The following is a 27,578-nucleotide window of genomic DNA, read 5'->3' as shown; positions in this document are numbered from 1 at the left end:
TATTGGATCTAAATGCAGCTGATGTATTCTGCAACTACCTGTCCAGAGTGACTGAAGCCTGACTAACAAGTCTGAGCAATGATGTCTATCTTAGGCCCAGGAGTTCTAGTTTTAAGAGAGGGCTACTAGTCTTGTCATGTGTAATAACAAGAGTGAAGAATGAATAGGATTAACAGTGACCCCAAGCTAAGGATTCGAGAACCGTGTTGCTCCTCAGTGAGCCCTTTCTGCATGGCGGAGTCTCTTCTCTAATGCTTTCTTTCGTGGGCAAAGGATATTGCGTTTTCCTCTATCCTCTGTGCCTAGCAAGCTGGGGGTTGCCTGCTATCAAATGTGCCTTTTAGCTGGGAGAAAATGAAACATTATTCTCTCTGGCAGAGTTTAGAACAGCATTGTGTTGCAAAATACATGCAATCTTAAAAAACAATGATTTCTCAAGTAGAAAGATCAAGGGGGTCATCTTGATCTTTGTAGAACTGGTTTGCAACATTTTAGAAGAACATGAGAAAATAAAATGAGCCTGCTGGATCAGGCCAGCAGCCCATCTAGTCCAGCATCCTGGTCTCACAGCGACCAACCAGATTGGAAAGCAAAAAATGAGCGCAATGGCACTCTGCCCACCTGTGATTCCCAGCAACTGGTATTTCAGAGGCATAAAGTAAGTGAAGTAATACATATTGCCATCTAAAGGGGGGGCTATTGAGTTTAGCATCAAAAACTACATGCACTGCTGTTAAAATGTATGCTAAAATTAAATTAATAATACTTGTAGAAACCAATGCATGTTTGCAACACAGGTAGCTTGTGCAATAGATTAGCATTCCTGTAATTTGCATGTGCATTTCTTATATCAGAGGGAACAGAGATGCTAGCCACAGCCCAACATCTACAAAGCATGTGTGAGAGATTCAGCTGATTGTGAGTTGGTACCCCTTTGCAGGTGCATACCCCAGAAAAAAACAGGACATCTTGTTTCCCCCCTGTGAGAGCAGTCATTTTGGGCAATGTGATATTGTGCAATTTCATTCCAAGATCTTGCCCTGAAAGAAAGCATTGTTCAGTTCCGCAGTCTCGTGCGACGCCCCAAAACTTGCATTTTTGGCTGCCATGAAAGCACGACCCTGGAAAAACAACATGTCTTCTGGACTGTGATCTCACATGGGTCACATGACTCAGCTGGGAGTACAGATGGGAAGATGCACATTCCGCTTTTGAGACTCATTATGTTGGAGGGTATGCAGATGTCGATGCTGAACACATGGATGTTGGGAGCAGAACATCCATGTTGCAGGTTGTGCAACATCAGGGCAGTGGCAGAGCTTCATGCTCCGGCACTGGGGGGCGGAGAGCAGGCGGGGCGGGGGCCAGCCACGATGACACCCCACTGGGATCGCACTGCCGGGGGCGGTGCACCCCCCCACACACTCCTCTTCCTCTGCCAGTGTGCCAGGAGGTGCCCATTCGCTGAATGAGTTGAGGATAATTTCAGCAAAGGGCTTGTATGTCTTTAGTATTTCACATAAGAACATAAGGATCATTCTGTATCAGACAACAGACGTATCTAGACAAGCATTTTGTTTTCAGTGGTCAACCAGTAGCCTATAGGAAGCCAAAAGCTGAACATGAGCACAGCAACACACTCTTGATTTAAGTATGTATGTTACAGCATGCTTACTAAATTCATGCATACATACATAGAAACACACACATGCTTTTAAAAAAACATATATGGATAGGGATTCTTTCCATTTTCTTTAAATGTAAAGAAAAGTGGATCACAAGTGTGAAAGTAACTAGGTCACACAGAACTGGCTGCTAAATCCAGAAAATTCAAATATAGAAGGCCCTTTCCTCCTCCAATTTTTGGTGGCTAACTGTAATTTTTGCCAGAACACGTATTTGTTCTCTGATCTGTCCAGCGCCTTCTGTCAGTGAACTCTCGGCATCTAGAAATCCAATTTTTCAGAAAGAATATAGGGGCCATCAGCTTCTTGAACATTTCACATCTCTGACTTTGCAACTTCGCTGTGAAGTTTGCTTTTAAAAGCAAGTGTTTCTGCTGAAGGAAAGAATTATAATAGGATGTCACAGAGAATTATGCTAATGCAGCTAAACTTAAAGTGACGTGAATTTGGCTTTATACTGATCTTCCTATGCTGAAGACATTTCAAAATGCCTTAACACAAAGCTGAACACACCAAGAGTAGAGTTGTGCAGACAGTTATGACAGAAATTGTTTCTTGTTACGCACCCAAGATGCATTTTACAATTGACTACACTACTCTCACATAATTCACTTGTTACATATTTCGGACTCTCATGATCTCAATCTAGACTTTCAATCTAGCCTTTGCATCTATATCAAGTGCTTAGCTTGATTGAAGTGGCAGATATTCCCAAAGTTACTTTGATTTATGCCAAGTGAATAAGTTATGAACTATATTAATGAAGGCGGTTCAGAAACTGTAGCTACTAACTGGGACCAGTAAATGGAACACACTGGCTGCGCAGCGCCCCCTAGCGGCACAGTGCCCTGGCGCCCTGCGCCACCCAGCCTGGCCATAGGGCCAGCCCTGCCAAAGAGATAAGTAACTATACTACCTTTAGAAGACATCTGAAGGCAGCTCTGTATAGATAAGTTTTTTAGTGTTTAATGTTGTTTCATTATGGTTTTATATATGTTGGAAGCAGCCCAGAATGGCTAGGGCAACCCAGTCAGATGGGCAGAATTATTTATTTATTTATTTATTTATTTATTATTATTATTATTATTATTATTATTATTATTATTATTATTTCATTGGAGAAATGTTGGAGGGTGTGCAATCTGGACTATAGTGGGAGCAAAGGCTTAAATAACATCTCCTGACATGTCAGAGTCCCAATCTAGGTCAGGACACATATGCCCTGCACTGGTTATTTGTCAAAATAAAGATCAATGGCAATCTTCTCTACACAGTGTACAAACACTGCTTCCCTACATAATGATTAGAAATGTGTAGAAATGTTTGAAACAGGCAATGAGTGCAAACAGATTTTGCCCAGACCCCAAGCTCACCCTACTGTTGTACTTACTAGTGCTGCCTGTGAACCAAATATTAATTTGTATTTCTTCCTTTCCCATGTTGCGGATCCACAAATAAATATCAGCTAGGAATAGGAGGAAAGTGTGTGTCTGTGATTTTATCTCTGTAGAAAATCACAGCAGCCACAGTGAACGTGTCCAGATTTTGTCAATGGCATTACATCTGTGATGCCAGGCAGAAAGCATGTTTTTGCACATATCAGACACCTTATAGGATGTGACAGACTGAGCACAGTGTGTTTCTTTCATTTCAGATGACAAGAACAAATCACTGCCCCTTTCTGAAGAGATGTAGCTGTCTATTTCTAGCCCCTGTGCCTAAAGAAGCCAGTGTTTTGCAGTTATAAGTTAGTAAAGACAGGTGGAAACTTGCAAGGAGTTGTGAGGGGACAGAAAAGGAGGCAAGTCAATAATTAGAGAACCAAGTTTGAGTTGGCCCCTTTGTACCAATTAGGTATTTCTCCACTCTTATTTGCAGTGACGGCAAAGCTCCCCTACCATGAAGCAGAGTGAGGTAGCTGCTTAGAGGGCAAATCTAAGTCCGGTGTACCTGAAGGAGTGTCTCCACCCCCATCTTTCAGCCCGGACACTGAGGTCCAGCTCCGAGGGCCTTCTGGTGGTTCCCTCACTGCAAGAAGTGAGGTTACAGGGAACCAGGCAGAGGGCCTTCTCGGTAGTGGTGCCTGTCCTGTGGAATGCCCTCCTGCCATTGTCAAGGAAATAAACAACTATCTGACTTTTAGAAGACATCTGAAGGCAGCCCTGTCTAGGGAAGTTTTTAATGTTTTATGTTTTATGATGTTGTTAATATTCTGTCAGGAAATGCCCAGAGTGGCTGGGGAAACTCAGCCAGATGGGCGGGGTATGAATAAATAATAATAATAATAATAATAATAATAATAATAATAATTATTATTATTATTATTATTATTATTATTATTATTATTATTGGAAAGTGGTTGGAAGAGTGCACCATGTGGTCTGCATTGCAACCCCTAAGGTAGCTTGCTGTCCCAGCATGGCTGGTGTGCCAGTTACAGTAAGTGACTTGAGGCAATCTGCCTAAGGCGGCATGCTCCTCCCACCCCACTGGGATGTGGGCCTGTGTTTGGGGGGAAGTGCCAGTGGCATGTTTTACCTCAGGCACCATAGGTCTCAGGCTGGCCCTAGGCACTCTCAGTTCTGTGGGAAAATCCCTTACCCATAAATCATAAATAACATTGTTCCGTAGAATGTCATGGATGTTCCCATCCCAGAGGAGCACAATGACACAGCACTTCACAGAACTGATGCCACTTCTATCTCACTTTAAAAAAGTATTTATCAAACCATAGTTTACAAACTCCTATCTCAGAGACAATGGTTCAAAGTCACAGCCTAGTTTTCTAGGCATCCAAAGATCAACCATGTTTCTTTCCTCTGAGATAGATAACAATAAGTTACAACGACGACAACAACAACAATGGCAACAATAACAATCTTAGGGATACAATTGTTTTCTAACGAAGTAGGAATAGGAAATCAATACAGCGGCAGGTAATACGGAAAATAGCCTCACAGTTAAGCAAGGGAATAGCATTATGTTAAATTATCTGTAAAATCTGTTGTTGCTGTGAAAAATGCACATTGCTCAAAAGTATCAGAGTTGTCAATGAAATTTGCCAAACTATGTAAATATTTGAGTTTGTGTTAGAGAACCTGACATTTCCAAATTAGCTTTGCAGTTTATAAATAAAGCTCTAAACATACTCAGTATATCAGGGAAGATGTTTGGAATTAGTAATGAGTCTAACAAATGCTTTAAGTCTCAGGTGGCCAACCTATGGCTTACATAGGTGGGACGTGGGCTGAATCCATCAGAAATCCTTTCCTCATATGTAGTACACATATATTTACCAGCTCAATGCTTTCTCAAGGAGCTGATACAGTGAAGTGTATTGCAGCCAACACTGTATTCTGACAAAATATTCCAAGTTTAATAAGTGTTTCTCCTGTTTTCAACAGATGGCAGCGGGCTCATGAATGAGTAATTTGTATAATATGGTTGTTGGTTCACTTGCTTTTCGTGTCCCCCAAGAAAGAGATGAGCAGCAGCTCAATTTGAAGGCAGTTTACCCCTACGATAATCTCACTGATGGGGGGGAAAAAAATTAAATAAGCGTATTGGATACACAAGTGTAAAACATGAGTAGGGGACTGGATCCTATCAGTTGAACTACAGAATACCTTCCCCCAGGAAGAGCTAGTTATACCAAAACATGAACCAGCTTTTTCCAGAAGGATGGGTTCTTCCTATGCATCCTAATCTTAATTTCTCTTGCAGCATATTCCGTATTTTTAAGGATCACCATTTCCATTTTAGTCATCATTCTAAAACTCTTATTGGAGCACACCTAAGCTGGAGCAGTAGGGCCATTCCTATATTTTTAATGCCCTATTAATCCTGCAGAAACCCCTTCCTAGGAAGTACCAGTCAAATGTGATGGAATTCTTTTGGATTCATCTTAAAACTCTGATCTCTCATTGTGTGGAGCATAGGATTAAAGAACTTCAGAGGGCAACTAGCCCTCTGGCTAGTAGGCAAGATTCTCTGTAAAATAGCCTAGAAATCAATGTAGAAATAATAGTTTTCATTTAAATAGCAGAATGGCTTACTTCTCTTGCTGGAGTGAGCTTCAGCAGCTAGAACATGAGACTTTGACATATGACTGAGTGAGGTTTGTTATTCCTTTTAAACCCTTTTGGTTGCGGTCTGATGCCTGCATGGGAGACAATCGTACCTATTAAGTTGATAAAGATGTCCTCCAGTCGTGATAGAAAGACTATCAATATGAGCACACAAATATTAAAGTCTTATTAAAATTTCCTTTGAATAGCATTCTTTCCAATTGAATTATCAACATATATGACCACACATCATATTTTCTCCTTTAGATATAAGACTAGGAAGATTAGAAAAATACTGTGTTGGTCCAATAGGCCTCTTCTTGAGAGCCGGTTGAGATGTATTTCTTTCTCTTACCACATCAAAAGCCAATCTGAATGGACTTGTTCCAATAAGTGATCTAGATTTAGTACCCATTTCTAAGAATTCTGTTTTTGGGTTCAGCCATCATGGGGCCACTAGAGATGTTCAGCACTGCACCTAAAGGTGCTTCCAAATTATTTTTCCACCCAGATTTTGATGGCAGATTTGTATCGCCAGAAGAGTTTCAAACCTACAACATATTGGGAACTGTACATAGGTCTTGGCAGGTCCTAGAATGCCCCTGGCTTGCAACTCTGCAAGACAGCTCTAAGTTAATCTACAACTAGTTGAAAGACGTTTGGTCAAACCTCCAGGACAACTGCTGGGAACACAACTGAAGGTAACCATGTTAAAAACAACAACAACAACAACTTTCAAGCAACTTTGAAAGGCTGGTACAATCAGATATCCCCCCCCCCCCCAGAACAGAGCAAAACACTGCAGGAGCATCTAACTGCTGTTTTCTCAATTGGGAAAAGTCCAGTCTCTAAATGGATGCAGTCCTATAATTTTCAGGGTGCAGCAATTTCAAGATTTACACAACTCCTAAACATTAAAAAGAAGTGTGTTTATGGTAGCCTGGTAAAAAATATGGAGTAATTTATCCAATCACTTTTAAAAGGTAATTAAATGGTGAGTCCACATGTTCCACAGATGGGTGTTAGGGTGTGACTCATTTAAATCTTCCTGCATCAACCCTTGATTTGGGTAGGGTCTGATGACACCATACATAAGCTGATTCTGAGGCTCAATTATGACAAGGTAAGTGCAAAAAAGTTAAGGGCGTTCTTTCATGGTAAAGTTACAATGCAGTAGACACAAACCTCTACCACATATTGAGAAGCTACTTCCAAAAATGAAGCAAAGATATTAATATGAGATTCATTGTTCCTAGAGATCTACATTCGCTGACTGTATATGCATTTTTAATACCCGTCTGTTGAGAAGATTATGCTGATGTTAATTATTCCGGTATGAAAACAGCTTTATCCTCATGTTTATTTCCAGATTTTTCTCTCGCACAACTAGAGCTGACGCCTATTCTCTTTTTTCCAATGGGTGGTTCATAACTGTTCCCATCAATTATTTACCACTAATTCATATTTCATTGTTGAGTAATGAATATCAACTACTTGTTTAGAAAGTTTGGTTTTTTTAAGTGCTGTGTGGTCATATATGTCTAAGAGTTTAAATGGGAACAATGCAAATCAAACCATTTTAAAAAATTTACTCAAGTGGGACTGCTAGTGGATATGGGTATAATCACCTTTTCCTCAAATCGCCCCTCAAAATAATAAAGGAAGAAAGGAAGGGCGAAGACTGTGGCAGCTTTTCCACAGTGAAAACTTACACAAAACTCTGATCAGAGATGTAGCTGTCCTCATTGGCAAGGGTGACTCATAGGAAGTGATTCACAATGGAATGATTGTAATAATAAATGGTGTTAGCGTGGTATCTTGATGAGTATGGAAATGCTTGGTATGTTGGGAAGAGGAGCAAGAAGAACAATGATGACTTGGGAACCCAGGAGATCCTCCCCCACTGCCTTGTACTTTTCATATGTAAGAGTCAGCGCAAATAGTTCAAAAGTTCTTCAAGGAAGTAAGTCCTAATTGCAGTGATGACACACAGTGATGGAACACCACTTTAGGACATAACTGGCCAGTGAGCAAAGAACTAGCCTGCTCTCACCTTTCTGGAAAAGAAAGTGAAAACTGGTATGGGGGCATTTTAGAGCCTTGGGACTTCAAAATCCTCCACCCAATAAAGAGAATGTGACCTAGATCAGATTAGACTTCCATGACCAGAGAAAAAAAAGCTTTCCACACATTGGTTTTTCATATTACAGCTCCATGTTTCCAGCCATAGCAAGGGAAGAGGAGGAAGTATTTGAATGAAGAAGTGTGGAAGAAAGTGTGAAACTGCCAGGATGGAGAAGGGAATAGGTAAGGTTGGAGTGAAGGCTTGTAGAAGTCATAGGGAGTGATTCAACTAACAAGCTTTGCTAGTGGTAGACCACGCAAGGACTTCTGCTACCGTTATGGGGCTCCCCACCTTCCCCTTCAACTGACGGACTAGCAATGTGGGTTAATGGAATTGGCCACAACACAACAATTGTACGGCTGTTTTCTGTTTACTCAATCCCTACTGAGTAAACCACAATCCATGCCACAGTGGAACTGTAAGCATCAGTTGAGGGAACTGCAGTGCCCATGTGAGGCACTTGGTGGTTCCGGGTAAAGACCAGGTTCTTCTGCATCACATTTTCCGCACTTTTGCAAAGACCACTTCTCATCCATCTGCTTTCAACCATCTCACGTGTAGACACACTCAAAGAGAAGCAGCATATTTCAACCTTGGAGTTAGGGGGTCTTATTGTGGGCTGCATTTCTTCAGCTGTATTAGCTAGTTATAGAATGCTTGTAGTAGAAGGGTTAAGGTTTCAACATTACAGTTATCAGACATCGACACACAGTGAATGGTGGAGGTCACAGGTAGCTTTTAACATGAGGATCTGAGTTGAAGGAAATAGCCACACAACTGTGGGACCAAGAATTCAACATAGCCAAGGACTGTGCTCAAAAGTCACAGCAAGTCTAGAGCCACTGTGCTATTTTTAAATAAGCAAATCAAACTGCAGGAGATGTGGCAATGTGCACAAGTGAGTTAGGCAGTAAGCAAGTCCTAAATATCAACAGAAAGACTAAGAAGCAGAAACAGGTTGGGGGAAAGAGGCAGAACCTGTAGCAAAACAAGCAACCAGGGCGGGAACGGGAATGGACGGGAGGTATTGATGTAGACCACAGATAGTCAACATTATGCCCTTCAGATGCTGCAGACTCCAGTTCCATCATCGTTAACCAATGGCTATACTGGTTGGGGCTGATGGGAGTTGTAGCTCACAACACCTGTAGGGCACCACGTTGGCTCCCCTGGGTGTAGACAAACTTTGGGGGAATTCTTCAAGGCACAAACAAATGATTAGGTGGAATAAAGAGAACAAGAATGAGAAGGTTTGCTGTCCCTGAGCATCTTCCATGTGCTTCTCTCGACCTCGCATAGAACATCTGAGTGTGCTAAGAAACAAGACAAAATTCAGAAAATGCTTTCCCATAACCATTGTATTTCAGGAGAGGAAATTTGATGTAAGAGCAGATGACACATTACATGGAAATGAGTGCTATGAAACCCAGCCTTGTTCTTTTCATGAAAAGCAGCCCCAGGAGACCAGCAGCAGCGGAAGAGGTGGGATAGAGCAGCACCAGCATCTTCCTAGCAGCAGGGCAGCCACACCCTAAGATACTGCAGAGGTGAGGTGGTTGCGAGGTTGAAGGAGCTCCAGGTTGGTGCTGGTAACTCCTAAGATGCCAATGCCACCAAGACAGAGCTCCTGCAACCTCACCGCCACATCGCCCTGGCAAACACAGCGCCACCAATGGGTGGGAGGGCTGCTCTACTCCTCCCCCATGCCACTTTGCTGCAGGAGGCCACAGCTTAGAGCAGAGAAGCAGTGGAGTGGGAAGGGGAGCTTAAATACTTCGTATCAGGCATCCCTCCCCCATCCTCAAAGTTGGTCCTCAGCTGCCCCATGGTTTAGCCTAATAAACACATGATACACCGTGAATGAAAAAGTAGGTGGGGGCAATTTTGAGGAGAAAACCATCAGCAGGAAATGGTTTAAGAGCACACACACTTCCCTACTCCTCTACTTAGGCTTTTCATTCTAAGGTCTTGGGCTTCATTGCATGCATTTGCCTATAATGTGTAAGTTAACCCCTTAGCGGGCTGTTGTTCAGGCTCATGACAGTTGTGCACTTGACAGTTGAGTGCTGCTGTATGACTCTGTCAGTTCTTCATCTTCTTCTTCTTCCTCTTCCTCTTCCTCTCTTTGTTTATGAGGAAGCTCATAGGGCTTAGTTGTCTTATTCAGCTTTTCTAATCGCCATTTCATTATTTTATTGAAGCGTTCTTCTTCCAACTTCTGTTTTTCTTTAAGCTCCAGCGCCAGGAGTTTTTCTTCGAGTTTCAGCCTCATCTCCAATTCCCTCTCCCACTGTTGCAAAGGAAAGAAAAAGCGGCTTTAGTAGTGATATTGGTATGTGTGAAAACAGAACACTTCAATTCATGGCAGGAAATGCAGATAATTTAAAGGCAGGAATTTAGTAACTGGGCATTGGGAGAGTCTGTGATGGATCCTGCAACTTCATTCGAAGAAACAACAGGTACTGGGCTGGCGCTTTCAGATGTTGGACTGCAATTTCCACCCACCCCTGTCAGTATGGTTGTAGTCCAACAACATCTGGGGGGCACTGGTCTGGCCAAGGTATACCCCACAAAGTGTATTCATTTCCTGTTGTGGGGCCTGCAGGTTCATGACAGGATCCTCAGGAGCTCAGAATGGCAAGTTTCAATGTCCGTCTCAAGCAAATTGCAGAATTCACTGACAATGTGAAGATCAAATATTAGCTAGATAAACTTTATTCGCATTAGCCAACGGCCATAGCAACATAAAACAAGCAATATATACAGATAAAAAACAACAATCGGTAAAAAGGGCAAACAAATGACCAAGAAGATCAAATATTTTAAAAGCAGGTGTGAGAACTACACCTTTTCAAATATAATTTCATATCATTTTTTTGTAATATTAGAAAATGCACACACATGGAATTCATAGGGACTTGGTAAAACCAGCTAGCAGGAGACTCGGCTGATACAGAGGAATGGCCATGCTTTCCAACATGCCAGGATCTGTTACCTGAAAGTGAAATGCTAAAAGGCACCACATCAAAAGGCACACAACGTGGGTGCTATCAATGTCACAAATGCTGGCAAGCACCGTAGATAGGTATATCACATAAAAGTTGTATATTAATTTTATGCACATTAAAATGTGTAAATTATTCGCCATGCTCCATTTCAGAATGCATCTCCCCGAAGGCAAACTCCTGCCCTGCTCAATTCTTATTGTTTTTCAAGCAAGAAATATGTTACTTTTCTGAAAGAAAGGGAATTGTTCGCTGATACAGACTTTGATTTGGCATTACCCTGCTTAAATCTCAAATAGCAGAAACTACGACTTGAGAATCCCATCCCAAGCATATTAATAAACGAGAAGTTCAGCATGGGGTCTTATTAACAGTGCCAGCATTAGGGGGAAATTGAGGTTGGGTATGGAGAAAAAGCAGTGTGAATTCTGGGGGAGGGCAAGCTTTGCCCCACATTTTAAAATTAAAAATAGCATATTCTACATCACGGGTGTCAAACACAAGGCCCGGGGGCCTAATCCGGCCCGCCAGACCTCGTCATGTGGCCCGCGTAGCCGCCGCTGACAATGGCCGCTGACAGTAGTTCTGGAGCCTGCGATTGGCTGTGGGTCAAAACCGGGGCGGGGCTGCAGGCGGAGGCCGGGGCGCTGGAGCCGCGCTGATGGCCTTAGCCAGGGAATTTCAATTTCGAATGAGGCTGAGGGAGGCGGTGGCACAGCGGCCAGACGGGGAAGTGAGATGCAGGAGGAGGAGGAGGAAGCCCGCCGAGGAGGTAGGAAAGCCCTACAGGCGCCGCCGGCAAAGTTGGTGCCGGGACAGAGCAGCGCTGGATTTTTTTTTGGCGGGCTTTGCTGTTGTCTCCGAGAGTGAGTGAGGCGGCACTGGGGAGCCGCCTCCCGCCGCTTCCCTTCCTCTCCTCGGCTGCATCCGGGAGGTGGGCGAGCGAGCGGGCGAAAGGGACGCGGAGTGAGCCTGAGGGGGAAGTAGGCGAAGCGCAACAGCCGCTCTCTTGATGGAGCCGGGTTTCTCTTCCCTCTTCCCCCGTTTTCTCCTCATAGACACTCGGGAGGGTGCCTGGCTTTTGCTCAGTTCTGGCGGAGCTGCTCCCCGGGGGGCGGCCGGGAGGGAGGCGATGGCGACGGCACGGGTTTCTGCTCTTCCCGCTCTGCCGCCGCCTCCTCTCAGCCCCTCGTGATGTAGGGCTCCAGATGGAGTCGCCTCGCGGTTTGAGTAGGTGGGAGGGGAAATTTTTTTGGGGGGGGGAAGGTTTTCAAGCCTCCTCTGCCTGCAGTCCCGGTAGGGAGAGGCGGCGGCGAAGACGACAACAGCGCGGGTGGGGGGAAGAGCAGCTCTGAGGCGAAGATGCACGTCCGCTGGGGCTGCCGCCGCCTTCCTCCTCAGGAAATCCGCTGCCCTCCCTCAGCGTGAGGGGAAGGGACTCTGGCGCTGAGGAGGGAGGATGCAAAAGCAAAGCAGGGAGTTGGCGCTGCACCGCATGTTCCTGCCCCTCTCCAAAGCATGGGGTGGGTTGCAGCGTGTGGCATCCTGCCTAGCGGGGTTTGGGTGTGCGCAGGGCGGGAGAGGGAAGCCCTCTTTCCATCTGCAGGTTTTTAATCCCAGCAGTGGCTTTCTCCTTCCTGCTGAAGGATTAGTTGAGCCCCCCCCCCCGGAAGCCGTCAATCCCCACCTTTTGTTCAAATTTCCCTCGTTTACATCCCCTCCCACACACGCGCCACAACGCAGGAATGTGATCCGCGTGGGGGCGGGAATGGGCTTACATTATTACAAAAAACAGTAATAATTGAATGCAGTGACAATAATTTATGATAATAAAGAGTGGACACATAGTCCTACAGACACAACCGGCCCTTTGAGGGTGACCAAACTGCTGATGCGGCCCCCGGTGAATTTGAGTTTGACACCCCTGTTCTACATGTTCTGGAAATAACAGTACATTGCATATTAACCTCTCATCCCTTCTCTAATAATCTCTTGCATTCTTTCATATGCTGAAAGCATGTTTTCCGTTCTTTTCTCGTTTGTCCTCACAACAGCTGTGTGAGGCAGATTTCATTGAGAGCTATTGACTTGCCCAAACTCTACACAGTAATCTCGAGTGTTGTAGAATTCCCTTGCAGAAATTTACACACAACATTAACATTGTATGTGTGAATTTCATATATGATGGTCACATCTGTGAGTTTTTCAATGTTTCAACCTACTGTAAACATGTGTATATTCACAGCTTGCCAGTGAAAAACCTTCATATCACATGATAATCTCTAAGCAGATTCCATATTAATTCCCCACCCCCACCCCAAAAGATCATGTAGGAATTTTTGTAATGTGAGAAGTGGCTCTGAGCAGAGATAGACAACTTATATCACAAACCCACCAGCACCCTACTTGTTATGCACCATATTGGCCTTTGGGGTTCCGTCGCCCGCCTCCTGTTCCCTTCTGTCATCCTCACTTCATGAGGTGATCTTGAGGTGATCACATAGTGAATTGTAGTACATATAAAGCGAAGGAAATCTATGGACATGAGACATTCCCCTCGTGTAGAAAAAACAACCATGCCTCTCTAGTACCTGAAAAAAAGCTTCATTCATATGACATGGTTACCACATAGAAATAGTGTGGTAAAATCACCTCAAAAAAAAAAAGTAGCCCACTCGAAAAAATGAAAGGAGAATTAATCTTCCTCACAAGAGACAGAAAGATGGATGCAGCAGTGTATTTGAAGGCCAAAGAAATATGAAAAGGGATAGGGATGATTTTATCAGCGTGTGAGAGATGAAATAGCAAGAGGGAAGAAAAAGAAGCAATGACAATGGTCGGTGGACAGTTGGACGGGAAAGGCGGGAGAATGCACTAGCTGTGTGAAGAAGCTGTTGTGTTAGAAGATGGATCAATGGCAAGACCTTAGCCTAGCTAACTTTTTATCATGAAGCTCTTCGCATTGAAGACGTGCTCTGTAAAGGAGCAATATTTGCATTGATCTTCTCAGCCTAAGCTCACTGTTTGACCCCGTGTCCAGCACAAGAAAATGTGTGTGCGTATGGAACAAAGTACAACCTCTACAAAGGAAAATAGACAATGTCAGGGGCACAAATGATGTACCAGAAAGACTAAAACTGTTTATGACTGATAGTCAAGGAAAAGTTCGCATCTTGTTTTGAGCCTCGATGATAACATCCTTACTGCATTAATGGAGGCCCTGAAGGTATGGTCTTATGCATAGAAACTGCAGCTTAGAATAAAACAGCAATAAAAGTGTGTCGTTTATTAAAGAGAAGGGCAGTTTGGATTTTAAAAAGGAGAAAGGGTTTAGAAATAATCACTGCATTAAAAAGAAGTGAAAAGACTTTTAAACATGGGGGGAAAGATTTCAGAGTCTGAGAAAACTGTGTTTTTCTAGGGGGGGAATGATTGCTTTTATGGGATGCCCCCAATTACATTATGGGCTGTCTAACCTTAAATAATAAAATGCCTTCCTTCTAACAGAGTATTGTAAGCAAACTAGTAGCTTGTGGGCATTTTTGCTATGGTTACCATTATTACCAGCTGGCAGAACTGCTCTGAGTTATAAAATATATTTCAGTGCACTTAGTATTTTCACTGCCTCCAGAGTCAGAACTCAATGGTGAATTAACTCTAAAAGCTTGTTTAATGTATCAGAAAACGTATATTCCTTTCCTTTCATTCCCCAAACTGGCTTAATAATAGCAGATTTTAAACACTTTCAGAAAGAATGTTCCAGACAGTTATGCAAAAGATGGGAAGAAGAAAACCTCAAGACCCAAGTGTTTATGGAACATTTCCAAGTTCTGCAGGACTCTAATCATTAATGATAATGTTGATTACTGTTTCCCCACCACAGTGCTAGGATGTTGGTAAGGCGGAAAGTGAGCAACTTTCCCTAGACAAACCAGTGAGCTAGATTCAAAGCTGAAAGGGGAATTTAACGTTTTTGGCTCCACAATAAAATTGGACTCTTTTCTCCATCCAACATCCTATTCCCATAAGATTAGAGTCAGAAGGAGAAATGGCTTAACGTAATACTTATAAAGAAGCAGCACTACTACCTTCTACCCTGATTGCTTTGAGGGCTGCCAGATTAAAATTTTAAAAAATAAAATATGATGTGGAAATCTCCAATACTTTGAACTGAAGGAACTCTGAAATAGAGGGTGGCAGCTGCAGGCTCTGGAGCAGTGAGTTCAGATGTGCCTCTTAAAATAAGCAGCACCAGGAAACCCTAAGTACTTCAGATAGTGGCAAATGTTCTGGCGCAAAGTGAGGCTATGCATACAATAAAGGTAAAGGGACCCCTGACCATTAGGTCCAGTCATGACCGACTCTGGGGTTGCGACGCTCATCTCGCGTTATTGGCCGAGGGAGCCGGCGTACAGCTTCCAGGTCATGTGGCCAGCATGACAAAGCCACTTCTGGCGAACCAGAGCAGCACACGGAAACGCCGTTTACCTTCCCGCTGTAGCAGTACCTATTTATCTACTTGTACTTTGATGTGCTTTCGAACTGCTAGGTTGGCAGGGCCAGGGACCGAGCAACGGGAGCTCACCCCGTCGCGGGGATTTGAACCGCTGACCTTCTGATCGGCAAGCCCTAGGCTCAGTGGTTTAACCCACAGTGCCACCCGCGCCCCGACGCATACAGCAGGGAACCTATTTAAACTGCAGAATATATAATATCAATATTTAATACAGATATCATATTTGCACGTGCCGGTTAAATTGAAATTTAATGGCAAAATTCAAATTGTTTTATGGGTTACATGAATGAATGCCGTTCATATAAAATTTTCTGAATTCTGTTGCAAGTCATCTGTCAAACACTGCCACATACTGCAACCCCATAGCAGCCGACTGCTTCCAGGTGTCAACTGTCAGTAGTTCTGTAATGCTGATTGTTAACACATGTCAGCTGTGAAATACTGTCAAGTACTGATTTTTCCAACAATGACGGCTATTTCTCCATGCCAGCTGTCAGATGTTAGTGCTGAATATACACACCTGGAGAATATTCGGCAAGTACCCTGAGAATATTCACCAATAAAATTTACAGAGGGCACTTTTGAGGATAATTTTGTGATAATTTTTTTTTTTTAGCTCTAAGTGCAAATGTGCAGAAAACTGTGGTTAACAAATCACTTAACTAGCTGACCCTTTAAACAAGTTGTGTGAAAGTAACACGGGCATGTTGCTTATTTTTCACTTCTAAAAATGCGAACTCTACTAGTGTATTTTTAGCAAATGGCTGGTGATGCCTGAATACCGCGAACCAGATTTTTTCATCTGTTCAATAAACTAGCATTCTTCCTCTACATTGGAAATGGGGGCACTCTTATTAATATTTTTTAGGATACCCTTTATAGCCCCAAGTGGCTCCCAGGGTACTTCAAGACCGTCGTTATTTTCAGGTGGGATTTAATCACAAATTGGCAAATTCAGGTTGTGCAATTAAAGTTGGAGCTCTCACCACAACAAACTCATTCCCCCTGCCAGACACCCACAATTGGACTTGTAGCAATAAGGAAAGGGATGGGGAAATGCAAGGAAAAAAGCTCCTTGCACACAAATTGCAACGAATGCTCATAGCCAATGTCATCTAACCTCTCTGCAAACGTAACAAGATAAATGTTCAATAAGCAGGTCTTCAGGAAGCATCCTTAAAGTGGCTTGCAAAATATCCTCATTATAGAATCATGTGGATCAGAAATTACATGGCGGCCATGTGGAACCAGGATTATTTAAGCTGTGCTTCCTGCTCTTGTCCTATACAGTCAAACCACACAGCAGCTACACTACGACCACCAAGTGCCCTGAAGCAAGAGTGTGGGTTGAGCAGATAGAAGTCACTCAGTCAGTGGTGGAAGCAATATTCCCCAAGAGAAGGGATTTTTTCCCCCAGCCAGAACTCACCGGAACTTAGTTTCGGCACCTCTCAAGTGGGCACCATTGCCATTTTAAGAGAACAAAGGAGGGACTGGTGGTAAGTTCCAGCACCTCTTTCTAGAAAAATAGCACCGCCCAGGAGTCCGTTGTTTCAGTGGCTGGGACCATATACAAGCTTTAAACTGGCTAACAGACAGTCTCTAAAAGACAAGCATGCATTCAAGCAAGCTATTTCAAGGAGCGAAACACTATTGGTGATGGAGAAGATGAGATCACAGCTAGCAGTCATGTTTGGAGAAGCCTTACATGACAAGGAGGGTTGATTCTTGTTATTGTTTTAGTGACTTGCTATGAGCTACCTTGAAGACCCACATGGATATTAGAAAGATGGGATACAAATACCTTAAATAAATAAATATGGGACAATCCAAGGACCTGAATCGAGTTCTTAGAAATATACATACCGGTAAAATGTACACCAGGTCTTTATCAATTTGGTTAGAGTATTAATTAAAAATAACAGGTCTTTATAATGAAGGTAATTAAGGTCTGTAACAGCAAATCCTGGGTGTGCTGTACACAGAATTATGCTTAAGCAAATACTCATCTTAATAACTGTTCTTACCTGAGTCTCAATTATTGTCCTTAGTGCTATTTCTGCACGGGTCAAGTAATCTGGATATGGATATTTTGGTACACCAGCTAACAAAAGCTCTTCCCTTTAGGAAAGAAATGAGAAAACTGTTAGATTTTAGTTTTGTAACTTTGTAGGAATGCCCACCCTAAAAAAAAGGACCCTTATTGAAATATTGAATGGTGCCAATTCTCCCATTGGCTTGCAAAATCCTGACAACAACTGGTTAGGATCATTTAAGGCCTTTCTAGGAGGTCAGCTTTTACACCTCTGAGTGAAAACTGCTTAGAGTTGTCCTGCAGAAGATTTAAATCTGACTTAGGTTTCCACAGCTTTACACTGTTCCATGTAGTTATTGGTTGCTATGTTCAGTTTTTTAAAAAGCTGTTCTACTCTATTATCACTTATTTATTTCAGCAGTTATGCTTGGCTCTATAATTACGCTGAGTGCAGGTTATAATTATAATCATAAAGATCATTAGATGCTGCAGCTTTGTGACTAAAATAAATCACATGTGCATGGTAGATGTATTCCAGAGGTCTTCTCCTGCCAAACATATGCAAGGTGTTTAATTTTCAAAGGGGAAAGGGGGGGAAACCTTAAACTTCATCTCTGACCATTTGATCCTATGCATTTTTACTCTGAAGTAAGCTCAGTGGGGCTTACTCCCATGAAAGTGCTTAAAGGTAAAGGTGAAGGGTAAAGGGGCCACTGACCATCAGGTCCAGTCGTGTCCGACTCTGGGGTTGCGGCGCTCATCTCGCTCTATAGGCCGAGGGAGCCGGCGTTTGTCTGCAGACAGCTTCCGGGTCATGTGGCCAGCATGACAAAGCTGCTTCTGGCGAACCAGAGCAGCGCACGGAAACGCCGTTTATCTTCCCGCCGGAGCGGTCCCTATTTATCTACTTGCACTTTGATGTGCTTTCTTTTTTCTTTTTTAGGTGGGCAGGAGCTGGGACTGAGCAACGGGAGCTCACCCTGTCGCAGGGATTCAAACCGCCGACCTTCTGATCAGCAAGCCCTAGACTCTGTGGTTTAACCCACAGCGCCACCTGGGTCCCTATATGAAAGTGCTTACAGGAATACAAACTTAAACATTAAAACCGGGGGGGGGGGACCTAAAGAAGAGATTCAGACAAATAAACCAACATGCGGGGCAAGCAAAAAGGTTTTGTGCCATCATTTGGACCTCCTAAGGCAGGAACTTCCAGAAAGCAGGTGCCATCACTGAGAAAGCCTCTCATCTGTTCCCACCAGCCATGCCTTGGTCTCTCTTTGTTTTTTCAGTGGACAAGCACAATAATATGGGAGGAGACCATGCTTCAGCTCAGGAGTTGGGAACCTTTTACATCTTAAGGACTGCAATCCTTCCTGGAGAAACCTGGGCCGCATACCAGTGGTGGGTCGTACCAGAAGCAAAATCAAGCAGTGCAACCAACATGTCTCTTACCTTTGTATAGGAAGCTACATGCCAGTCACACACACACAAGCACAAGCCAGAAGTTTCTGTACACGCACACCATCTAGGCAAGCAAGCAAGCAACATCACCACACATTCCAGCCGGGCAAAAGCTTTAATAATAATAATAATAATAAATATATTATTTATACCCCGTCCATCTGGCTGGCTGGGTTTCCCCAGCCACTCTGGGCGGCTTCCAACCGAATATTAAAAACACAACACAGCATTAAACATTAAAAACATCCCTAAACAGGGCTGCCTTCAGATGTATTTTAAAAGTAAGATAATTGCTTTTTGCCTTGAGATCTGACGGGAGGGCGTTCCACAGGGCTGGCGCCACTACCAAAAAGGCCCTCTGCCTGGTTCCCTGCAACCTCACTTCTTGCAGTGATTTATATCCCACCTTTGCTCCAAGGTGGGATGCATAGTTCTCTTTCTCCTTATTTTATCCTCACAACAACCCCATGAGGTATGTTAAGCAGATAGACAGTGACAGGCCAAAGAGCACCCAGGGAGCTTCATCGCTGAGCGTGGATTTGAAACCCTGGTCTCCCAGGTCCTACTCCAATATTCTAACCAGTACACTATACTCGAGACGGTAAGGGGCATGGCCAGAGAAGAGGGATAGGTTGGTCCTAAAGGCCTGAGAGAGAGGCTTGGGGGATTCCCCACCCCTGCTTTAGGCATCCTAGCCCCAGGGTGTTTGGGGTTTTAAAGGTAGGCCTTGCTCATCCTATGGCAGGCATCCCCAGACTTGGCCCTTCAGATGTTTTGGGACTACAATTCCCATCATCCCTGATCACTGGTCCTGTTAGCTAGGGATGATGGGAGTTGTAGTCCCAAAACACCTGGAGGGCCGAGTTTGGGGGTGCCTGTCCTAGGGCTTTGTGCACAGATTACTTGTTTAATCTGCGTGCAGAGCCCTGGGGAGAGGCATCTCTGCTTCATCATGTCCATTTTGAAAGGGGGGGTCATTTTATTGTATCTTTTATTTACTGAGTTTGCATTGCACTTTGTGCCTCCATGTGTGATAGCAAGATTATAATGATGAAAGCAAAGTAGTTACAGCTGCCGGCCCACTGAGGACGCTTTCATCCCGGTATGCTTCCCCTTTATCACATACACAGCACAACAGGGACCTATTCCCACCCACCCCAACTGCATACGAATCAATATGGCTAATCTGACCCAACAACCTACAGACAACCCACAAACACAGACAAACAAGTCACACTGCAATCTACTGAATGCAGCCAACCAAGCTTGGGACCCCCCAAACTCTCGCATTACCAATAAAAATGAATAAATACATAAACAAAGGATCTACCCACATGATGATGACACAAACCTTACACTAATAACAGGCAATAGAACAAAATAACAATACTCCCATCTCTCTCCCTGCCACTCTTCCTCCAACTGCAAGACGTCTTTGACAAAAGTGTCTCTCGCTATATGTAAACAGACTGTGAAAAAGGCTGTGAATTAAAAGTGGAGACAATAGATTACCTTTCCCTGTTTATCTGTTCGTTTTGTAACACAAAACAGTTTAATAAAAAACTATTTAACACACACACACAAAGAAAAGAAATCCAAAAGGCTCTGCAGGAAAAAGCTTTTGAATTTTGTCTATTTTCTTCAACATTGAAGTAAAACCTTTCTTACAGAAGGAGAAGCACTGGAATTAAAACCTAACCCAACACTTGTGTCATTGTATGGCATCTGATCTTGCCAGCGTTTCAGAGTTTTTGACTACTTGGTTGGTTAAATTCCTTTCAGCCTCTTAGTTCGTGTCAGCTCCCTCTGAATTTTGTGCAATATCGTTTCGGCAGGAGAAGCCATCTAAATCGCTTAGCTTTTCCTTGGCATTGATTTTGCGGCCCCTGAAGTGCAATCGGTAGTTTGCTAAGTGGGCACACAAAAATAGCTTCACATTGATTTGGAGTGAGACTGGCAAGCACAGACTGATCCAGTGCATCACGACCCATGCGTGGAACTAGGAGAGAACCGCAATATTTCAAGTGAAGGAAAAAAGAGGCTTTGTGTCTCCAATCCAATCCAATCCTCTTCTGGAGTTTCATATGGGAGTTGCCATTTTAAATCATTAATCCATAAACTTTGGCTTGGAGTTGTACGTGTAAGTATCACAGATCAACACGAGGGATAAAGAACTTCCACTTCTATGCTACACTTTCTGTGCCTTCCTTATGAAGGGCTTTTCTCCTATCCAAGGCTTAGAATAGGCGGAGTCAAGCTGGTGCTGACATACAACCCCGTTATCATTGACCACTGGGGCTGGGTCCTATGACGGCTATCCCTGACCTAGAAGGAGAAGGTGCTACAGCTTCCTCTCATTCCTCTATCCAGTTTGTTATGCAGGCTAAATCTGGTATTGTTTCTCAATGCTGAAAAAGTAGGAAAGCAGTGCAATATTCAAGAAAACCCAGTCAATAAATACCAAACCATTTGTTTTAGGATAATAGTATAATATAGAAGAAGACAGGAGTGCCTGGCGTGCTATGGCCCATGAGGTCACGAAGAGTCGGACACGACTAAACAACAACAACAATAATCTAGAAATTGAAACTATAATCATAATTATTCTAAATACTGGTTACTGTCGTGCCAGGGTTAACCTAGGGGCACCTCAACATTGTAGGCTCCATGTTTCAGTCTCCTGTTCAAACAAACACAGTAGCACCTGGTCTGAACTGAAACAGTCCCTTTGTTGAGTCAGCTGGGTTACTTTCGCAGGTCTCAATGTTTGACTTTATCCCACTAGCCAAGCCACCTCTTTACCTTACATTTCCTTAAACCTTGGGCTTTGCAGCATCTGATCTCTTGTAACTCTGAATCCTTTCTTCCTGGCTAATGGTTCACACCTGGGATTTAATCATTGCTGCGAGCCATCTTCAACTCTTGGCTTGGCCTCCAAAAGCCGATGCCTTCACATTCCTCCTCAGAAGATTTCCATTCTCCTCCTTCCTCTCTTCCTTCTTTCCCACCAACCCCAGCTGTCTTATATTCGAGACCCATAGATTCCCCTTCTCTCTAACACTTTCTCCTTCTGTGGTTCCGCTTCCTCATCTGGTCTGAGTCCACCAGAGCTTCTTGTTGTCTACCAACTTTCCCCTGGTTTAAATGCATTCCAAGGCTGCTATGTTAAATAAAGAAGTTTAATAAAAAAAGAAACCATTATGCTTGAATGCATTGTACTTAAAATGCTAGGCAGAGAGCTTTGCATCAAACGGGAGGTCTGTCTATAGCAAATGCAGCGAGAAGAAGTTGGATGTTTATGTTCAGGTTAACTGACTTCTCCTAGAAACCCAAGCAGAGATCCCTCTTAGCATGAAATGAAACTTGAGGAGAACTCATTGTCTTTGTTGGCCATCAACGCTCAGTGATGATGAACAAGCAAGATGCTTGCATAGGATTTCTCTCTAGACCCAGACAGAAAAGTCACTGAGTTGTATTACTGAACTTAAAGAAGAGGAGACTGCACTACTTGTTGTTGAAGAGCAATGTGTTACTTAGTATTTTGTAACCTTTACTTGTAACTGTTTTAAGACTGTTCTGCAGTAAAGCTTTGAAACTCAATTCTTGTGGTAGAGCTCAAATTCACTTCTATTCTGCACAAAGTCTAGATCGGGGATTGCTTTTGCAGCAACTGTTAACATCAGCAAAAGACTCTTGGATGTCCCTATTGCTTGCAACTAGATCTGTTTCCTTTCTGTTCCTTGCTACACTTTGTTTTCTTAGATTGGCTTTGAGTTTTGTTTTTGTCAAATATATTTGTTGTTGTTTTTTTTCATGCTGGAATCTTTCTAATGATCTCAATTCCACACCATCAACTAGTATATTTTATGCTTCTTGTTTCTGGATTCAGATACTTGATTGTTTCATCTGGGTTTGTGCCTGCAGATTAATGCTTCCCTGAGCCCCTCGTGATTGCTTCTGGTAGCTGAATTTCACTGTATGAGAGGGTTGGTTTTTTTCTTAATACCAAGAGATGTGCTGAATTGTAATTTTTTTAATTTCAAGGAAGGACTTGATATTGACTTCCTGCTAGGCTGGTAATTGAAGTCATTTTATTTATGTTGAAAGTGTCAGATAATAACTCCTTCAATCTGTACTACGGCACTATGCATACACAGTATGAGGCTAATGTACATTAAACAATATGGGGGTGATGAGGCTTGACATCGCCTAATGTAAAGTGATGCATGCCTCACTACTAATATTGCATTTTTTAAAATAAATAAATTACAGTTTGCTTTTAATGGACAGGAGCAGATAGCTGTAACCCATGGCATTTTTGTCACTAAACCTTGCATAAAACAGCCCATAAGTCATAAGTCGCTGAAGCACTGCCAACTTTTCTGCAATTTCCCACATGGTCTACCACTGGGAAATGTTATTTAGGTCACAATACCTGATATCAGCACTGTCATGTTTACCTCAGCCTTAATTGCAGGTTCAATTGTTTCCCAGCTGCACCTTAGCTATTATGGGACTCTGGTTAGCTGGAGGCCTTCTCTATACAGAAGTGCCGCGCAGAGGTTTCTGCCTATTTGAGAACGGGCTGGTCCTATGCGCTGTCAGTGAAAGACCTTTACAAACGTATATTGCTCGTTTGCTATCAAGTCCTTGTTATCCAGTATCTTGCAACCAAGGGGGTGCGGTGGGTACAGGCCGCCCCGGGTGTCAGCACTGAGGGGGGTGACAAAATGTCGGGTGGCACTCACTGTAGGGCCTGCAGTGCGCCCAAGCCACGCATCTCTCCTGCCCAAACGGTCTGCCCACTGCCTCCCCCCCAGCTGTAGGGTGGCTGAGTGGGAGGAGGCAGGCAGACTCCAGAGGCCCTGTGGTGTACCCCGCCCCTATGGGCAGCCCACCCCACCCTTGCCCTGTCCCTATGGGCGACTCCCGCTGCCTCAGGCTCCTGAGCGGCTTCCTCCACCGCTGTTTGCAACTCTTCCTTTTAATATACAGTGGTACCTCACTTTATGAACACAATTGGTTCCGGAAGTCTGTTCATAAACTGAAGCGAACTTTCCCACTGAAAGTAATGGAAAGTGGATTAATCTGTTCCAGACGGTCCACAAAGTACTTAAACTGAAGCGTTCATAAACTGAAGCGAACTTTCCCATTGAAAGTAATGGAAAGTGGATTAACCCGTTCCAGACGGGTCCGCAGAGTACTCAACCTGAAGTGTACTTAACCCGAAGCATGGGTGTAATTGGTTCCGGAAGTCTGTTCATAAACTGAAGCAAACTTTCCCATTGAAAGTAATGGAAAGTGAATTAATCCGTTCCAGATGGGTCCGCGGCGTTCGTAAACTGAAAATTCGTAAACCGAGGTGTTCATAAACTGAGGTTCCACTGTAGTGGCTTCTATTATTTATTTGTTGTCTAGACAGCCTAGGGACCTCCATACACATTGCCCAGGCTTGCTCCCCAGGGTGGTTACTTAGGTGCTGCTAACATGCATGCAGATATCGTAGACAAACAGTTTTCAGCCCCTTAGAAGAAAATTGTTCTGATATGACTTTGTCTATTCCGTTTTAGCTAGTAGAATACAGGATCCTTCCCATTCCTTTGCAAACTGTGAGTACTGTAGCTGCTGCTACAGAGAATGTGAAATACAAGAATTTGCATTTTCAATTGTTGTTTCACAGATCAAGAAGCTCCCATTACCAGTTTAGGGATATGCAATCTGTTTTGTTCTACAGGTATTTCCGCTGAGCAGCAGGTTGGTGATTTACTGATGGCTGGAGAGAATCAATTCTCAGGGTCTTGCACTCACTTTAGAGAAGACCGTCCTTATCAAAATGGTATTCTCCCTTTCTGCAAAACCATTTAATCTTTCTTGACATGAAAACATGGATATTTAGCCTTCCGTGGCCCCTAACAAGTGTGTTCACATCTTACGGTACAGTGCTATCCTCACATTACACTAGCTAGACAAGGTCAAGGATAGGGCTGCAGCTAGCATTTGTCTAAATAATATTGGGGTTGTGAAGTTAAGACTACAATGGTTTTATTATACCAATAAAACTTTAAGTCAACTGCTAACACTATACAGTGGTGCCTCGACTTACAAAGGCGATCCGTTCCGCGGCGCTCTTTGTAAGTCAAAGTCTTCGGTTGTCGAAGCGTCCATTTTGCGCATGCGCGAAGGACCGCGCGTGCCGCTTCTGCGCAGGCACAGAGCGCGCACGGCGAAAACGCTTCCGCATTTGCCGACTTCGTAAGTCGAGTCATTCGGTTGTCGAGGTACCACTGTAGTGGCATCGATATAACAATTGCACTCATGCTGGCATAACTGATATGGCTATCAATGGATGCTACCTAAGATGACTTCACCAGAGGCCTTTTCTTGTGTGGGAAACGTAGCAGGTTGGCAGAGAGTGGTGAGCTTTCAATGTTGGAGCCTAGACTTTGGAATGTCCTTCCCAGAAAAGCTCACATGGCATCTTCCTTGTTGCCATTTCTGTGGCAGGCAAATACCTGTGTGTTGTCTCTGTTTTATCTCTGTTACGGTGTTTTACATTTTAGGACACTCACCGTTTTCCAGTTGGGTGTCGGTTGCAGATCATCGCTGTCCGCCTCCTTCCTGGCAGCCAGACCCCCATAGTTGCCAGCTGATGGAGAATTGCCCCGACTGTCACGGCCATGGGGGTGTGACTGCCTGGCCAGTAAGCTGGGTTCAAATGGGCCAATCAGAGCCCAAGTTATGGGGGAATTTCTTGCTGGCCAGCTGGGCAAGAACACATAAAAGGCCGACTGCATGTGGCCTTTGCAGCGCAGTCAGCCGAAGATCAACAATTTTGTTGGTATTTTTCTAGTTAAAGAACAAACTCACTCTCTCTTATGTTACAAATAAAAAATACAGATTTGCAATGCATTTCAATGAAGAACAAACAGATTTGCCCCTTAAATATAAAGCAGAAAGTGAACGTACTACTCCCACAAATAATTAGGTATCAAATTAAGTAGGTGGGGATGATGAAGAAACTCATACTTAAAAACATGATGAATGGTTCGTCACTAAGGAATACAATTAGCTGATGCAGATTTTATTCCAAGCATTGTTCCGATTAATGAGCTAAACTGTGATAAACAAATGCTTATACAATAACCACATTTTCAGCTTTGTCGGGCAGGAATAATAAGTAATCATGCTGCATAATAACAAAAGGTGCAGCTCAAGAAACACTGGCACTCTTTAACCTCCTCTGATGCAAATGGGGCTTGCAATGAACAGGAACTGGCCGATATCATGCCTTGATAGGTTGTAACTTCCTGATGCAATCCTTTGCTTGTGAGTAGAAGTTAGGTGCGTATTCTAATATGCCTGCATGTATGTTGTAAAAAAATGTGAGAAAAATCACATATGGAAAAGAGAGGGGCTTTAAAACTACTGTACACCGCAGTGTCTTCAACATTAAAAAAAAACCCTCACGAAAATTTAAATGTTTTCACTTCTATCTACACATCTGTGCTTATTTCAGGATATAATTTAGCTTTATATTGCAGCAAACTGGGATTCACCATACATGATTTGTACTTTTTGCTTTTCTGCTGAAAACTTCCACAGGTATGACAGGTTGGCCAGGGTGAAGTCCTCTTTTATCCCCAATGCTATTTAATATGTACATGAAGCTGCTGGAAGTGATCATTAGGAGTTTGGGGATAAGATGCCATCAGCTCTGTTTCTCCATAGCACCTGAGTCAGGAGAAGCTGGGCAGACCCTGAACTGTTGCCTGGGCACAACGGTGGGATGGATGAGGAAAAGGACTCTGAGCTTGAATTTTGGCAAGGCAGAGGCACTGTGAGAGAGTAGTAGCCTCAGGGGCTAGAAGTGCCTTTCACCTGCTTACCTGCTTGCAGTGATTAAAGGATATGGAAATCAAGCCTTATGAGGAATGGTTGAGGGAACTGGGTATGATTAGCCTGGAAAAGAGGAGACTGAGAGGAGATATGATAGGCATCTTCAAATATCTCAAGGGCTGTCACATGGAGGATGGAGCTAGCTTGTTTTCTCCTGCTGCAATGGGTTAGGACCTGAATTAATGACCTCAAGTTACACGAAAGGAGATTCCAACTAAACACCAGGAAGAACTTTCTGACAGTAAGAGCTGTTTTGACAGTGCAACAGCCTCCCACTAGATGTGATGGACTCTCCTTCCTCAGAAGTTTTTAAGCAGAGGTTGGATGGCCACCTGTCATGCATGGATCTAGTTGAGCTTCCTGCATTGCAGGGGGTTGGACTCAACAATTCTATGCTTCTAGGATTCTAAGCTGAAAGGGTCACTGAAAACCTGCAAATGTTCCAGGGCGAAACCTGGATTTGGGAGCCAAGCTAGCACATGCTGTGGTCATTCCATTCCATTTCCCCTGGCACAGTTGTTGTTTCATGGTAAAGGTTCTTCTTCACAATTCAAGAGCAGTAGAAATATTGTCACTACAGTGGTACCTCAGGTTACAGATGCTTCAGGTTACAGACGCTTCTGGTTACAGACTCGGCTAACCAGAAATAGTACCTCGGGTTAAGAACTTTGCTTCAGGATAAGAACAGAAATCATGCGGCGGTGGCGGCAGTGGGAGGCCCCATTAGCTAAAGTTGTACTCGGGTTAATAACCGTTTCAGGTTAAGAATGGACCTCCAGAACGAATTA

General features: G+C 43.5%; 1 protein-coding gene across 5 annotated transcripts in view; it reads right to left on the bottom strand.

Annotated features, from left to right (window-relative positions):
- Positions 1–1,451: 1,451 nt before the first annotated feature.
- The window catches only part of TMEM232 (transmembrane protein 232), a 147,209-nt gene continuing 121,082 nt past the window's right edge, over positions 1,452–27,578 (bottom strand). For 4 of the 5 annotated variants that reach the window (XM_060280162.1, XM_060280165.1, XM_060280163.1 and 1 more), the window contains 2 exons: positions 17,426–17,519; positions 4,041–10,167 (listed from right to left, as the gene is read on the bottom strand). In XM_060280162.1, the coding sequence (XP_060136145.1) occupies positions 9,913–10,167; positions 17,426–17,519 (349 nt within the window). In that variant the 3' untranslated portion in view covers positions 4,041–9,912. Of the gene's footprint in view, positions 2,060–4,040; positions 10,168–17,425; positions 17,520–27,578 lie in introns of those variants that run through there. The other variant, XR_009558319.1, reaches the window with a different exon arrangement.

Source organism: Zootoca vivipara, chromosome 11, assembly GCF_963506605.1.
Source record: "Zootoca vivipara chromosome 11, rZooViv1.1, whole genome shotgun sequence".
NCBI classification, from domain to species: Eukaryota; Metazoa; Chordata; class Lepidosauria; order Squamata; family Lacertidae; genus Zootoca; species Zootoca vivipara.
The sequence above is the reverse complement of the archived record's forward strand: the minus strand, read 5'-3'. Positions and strand labels throughout refer to the sequence as shown.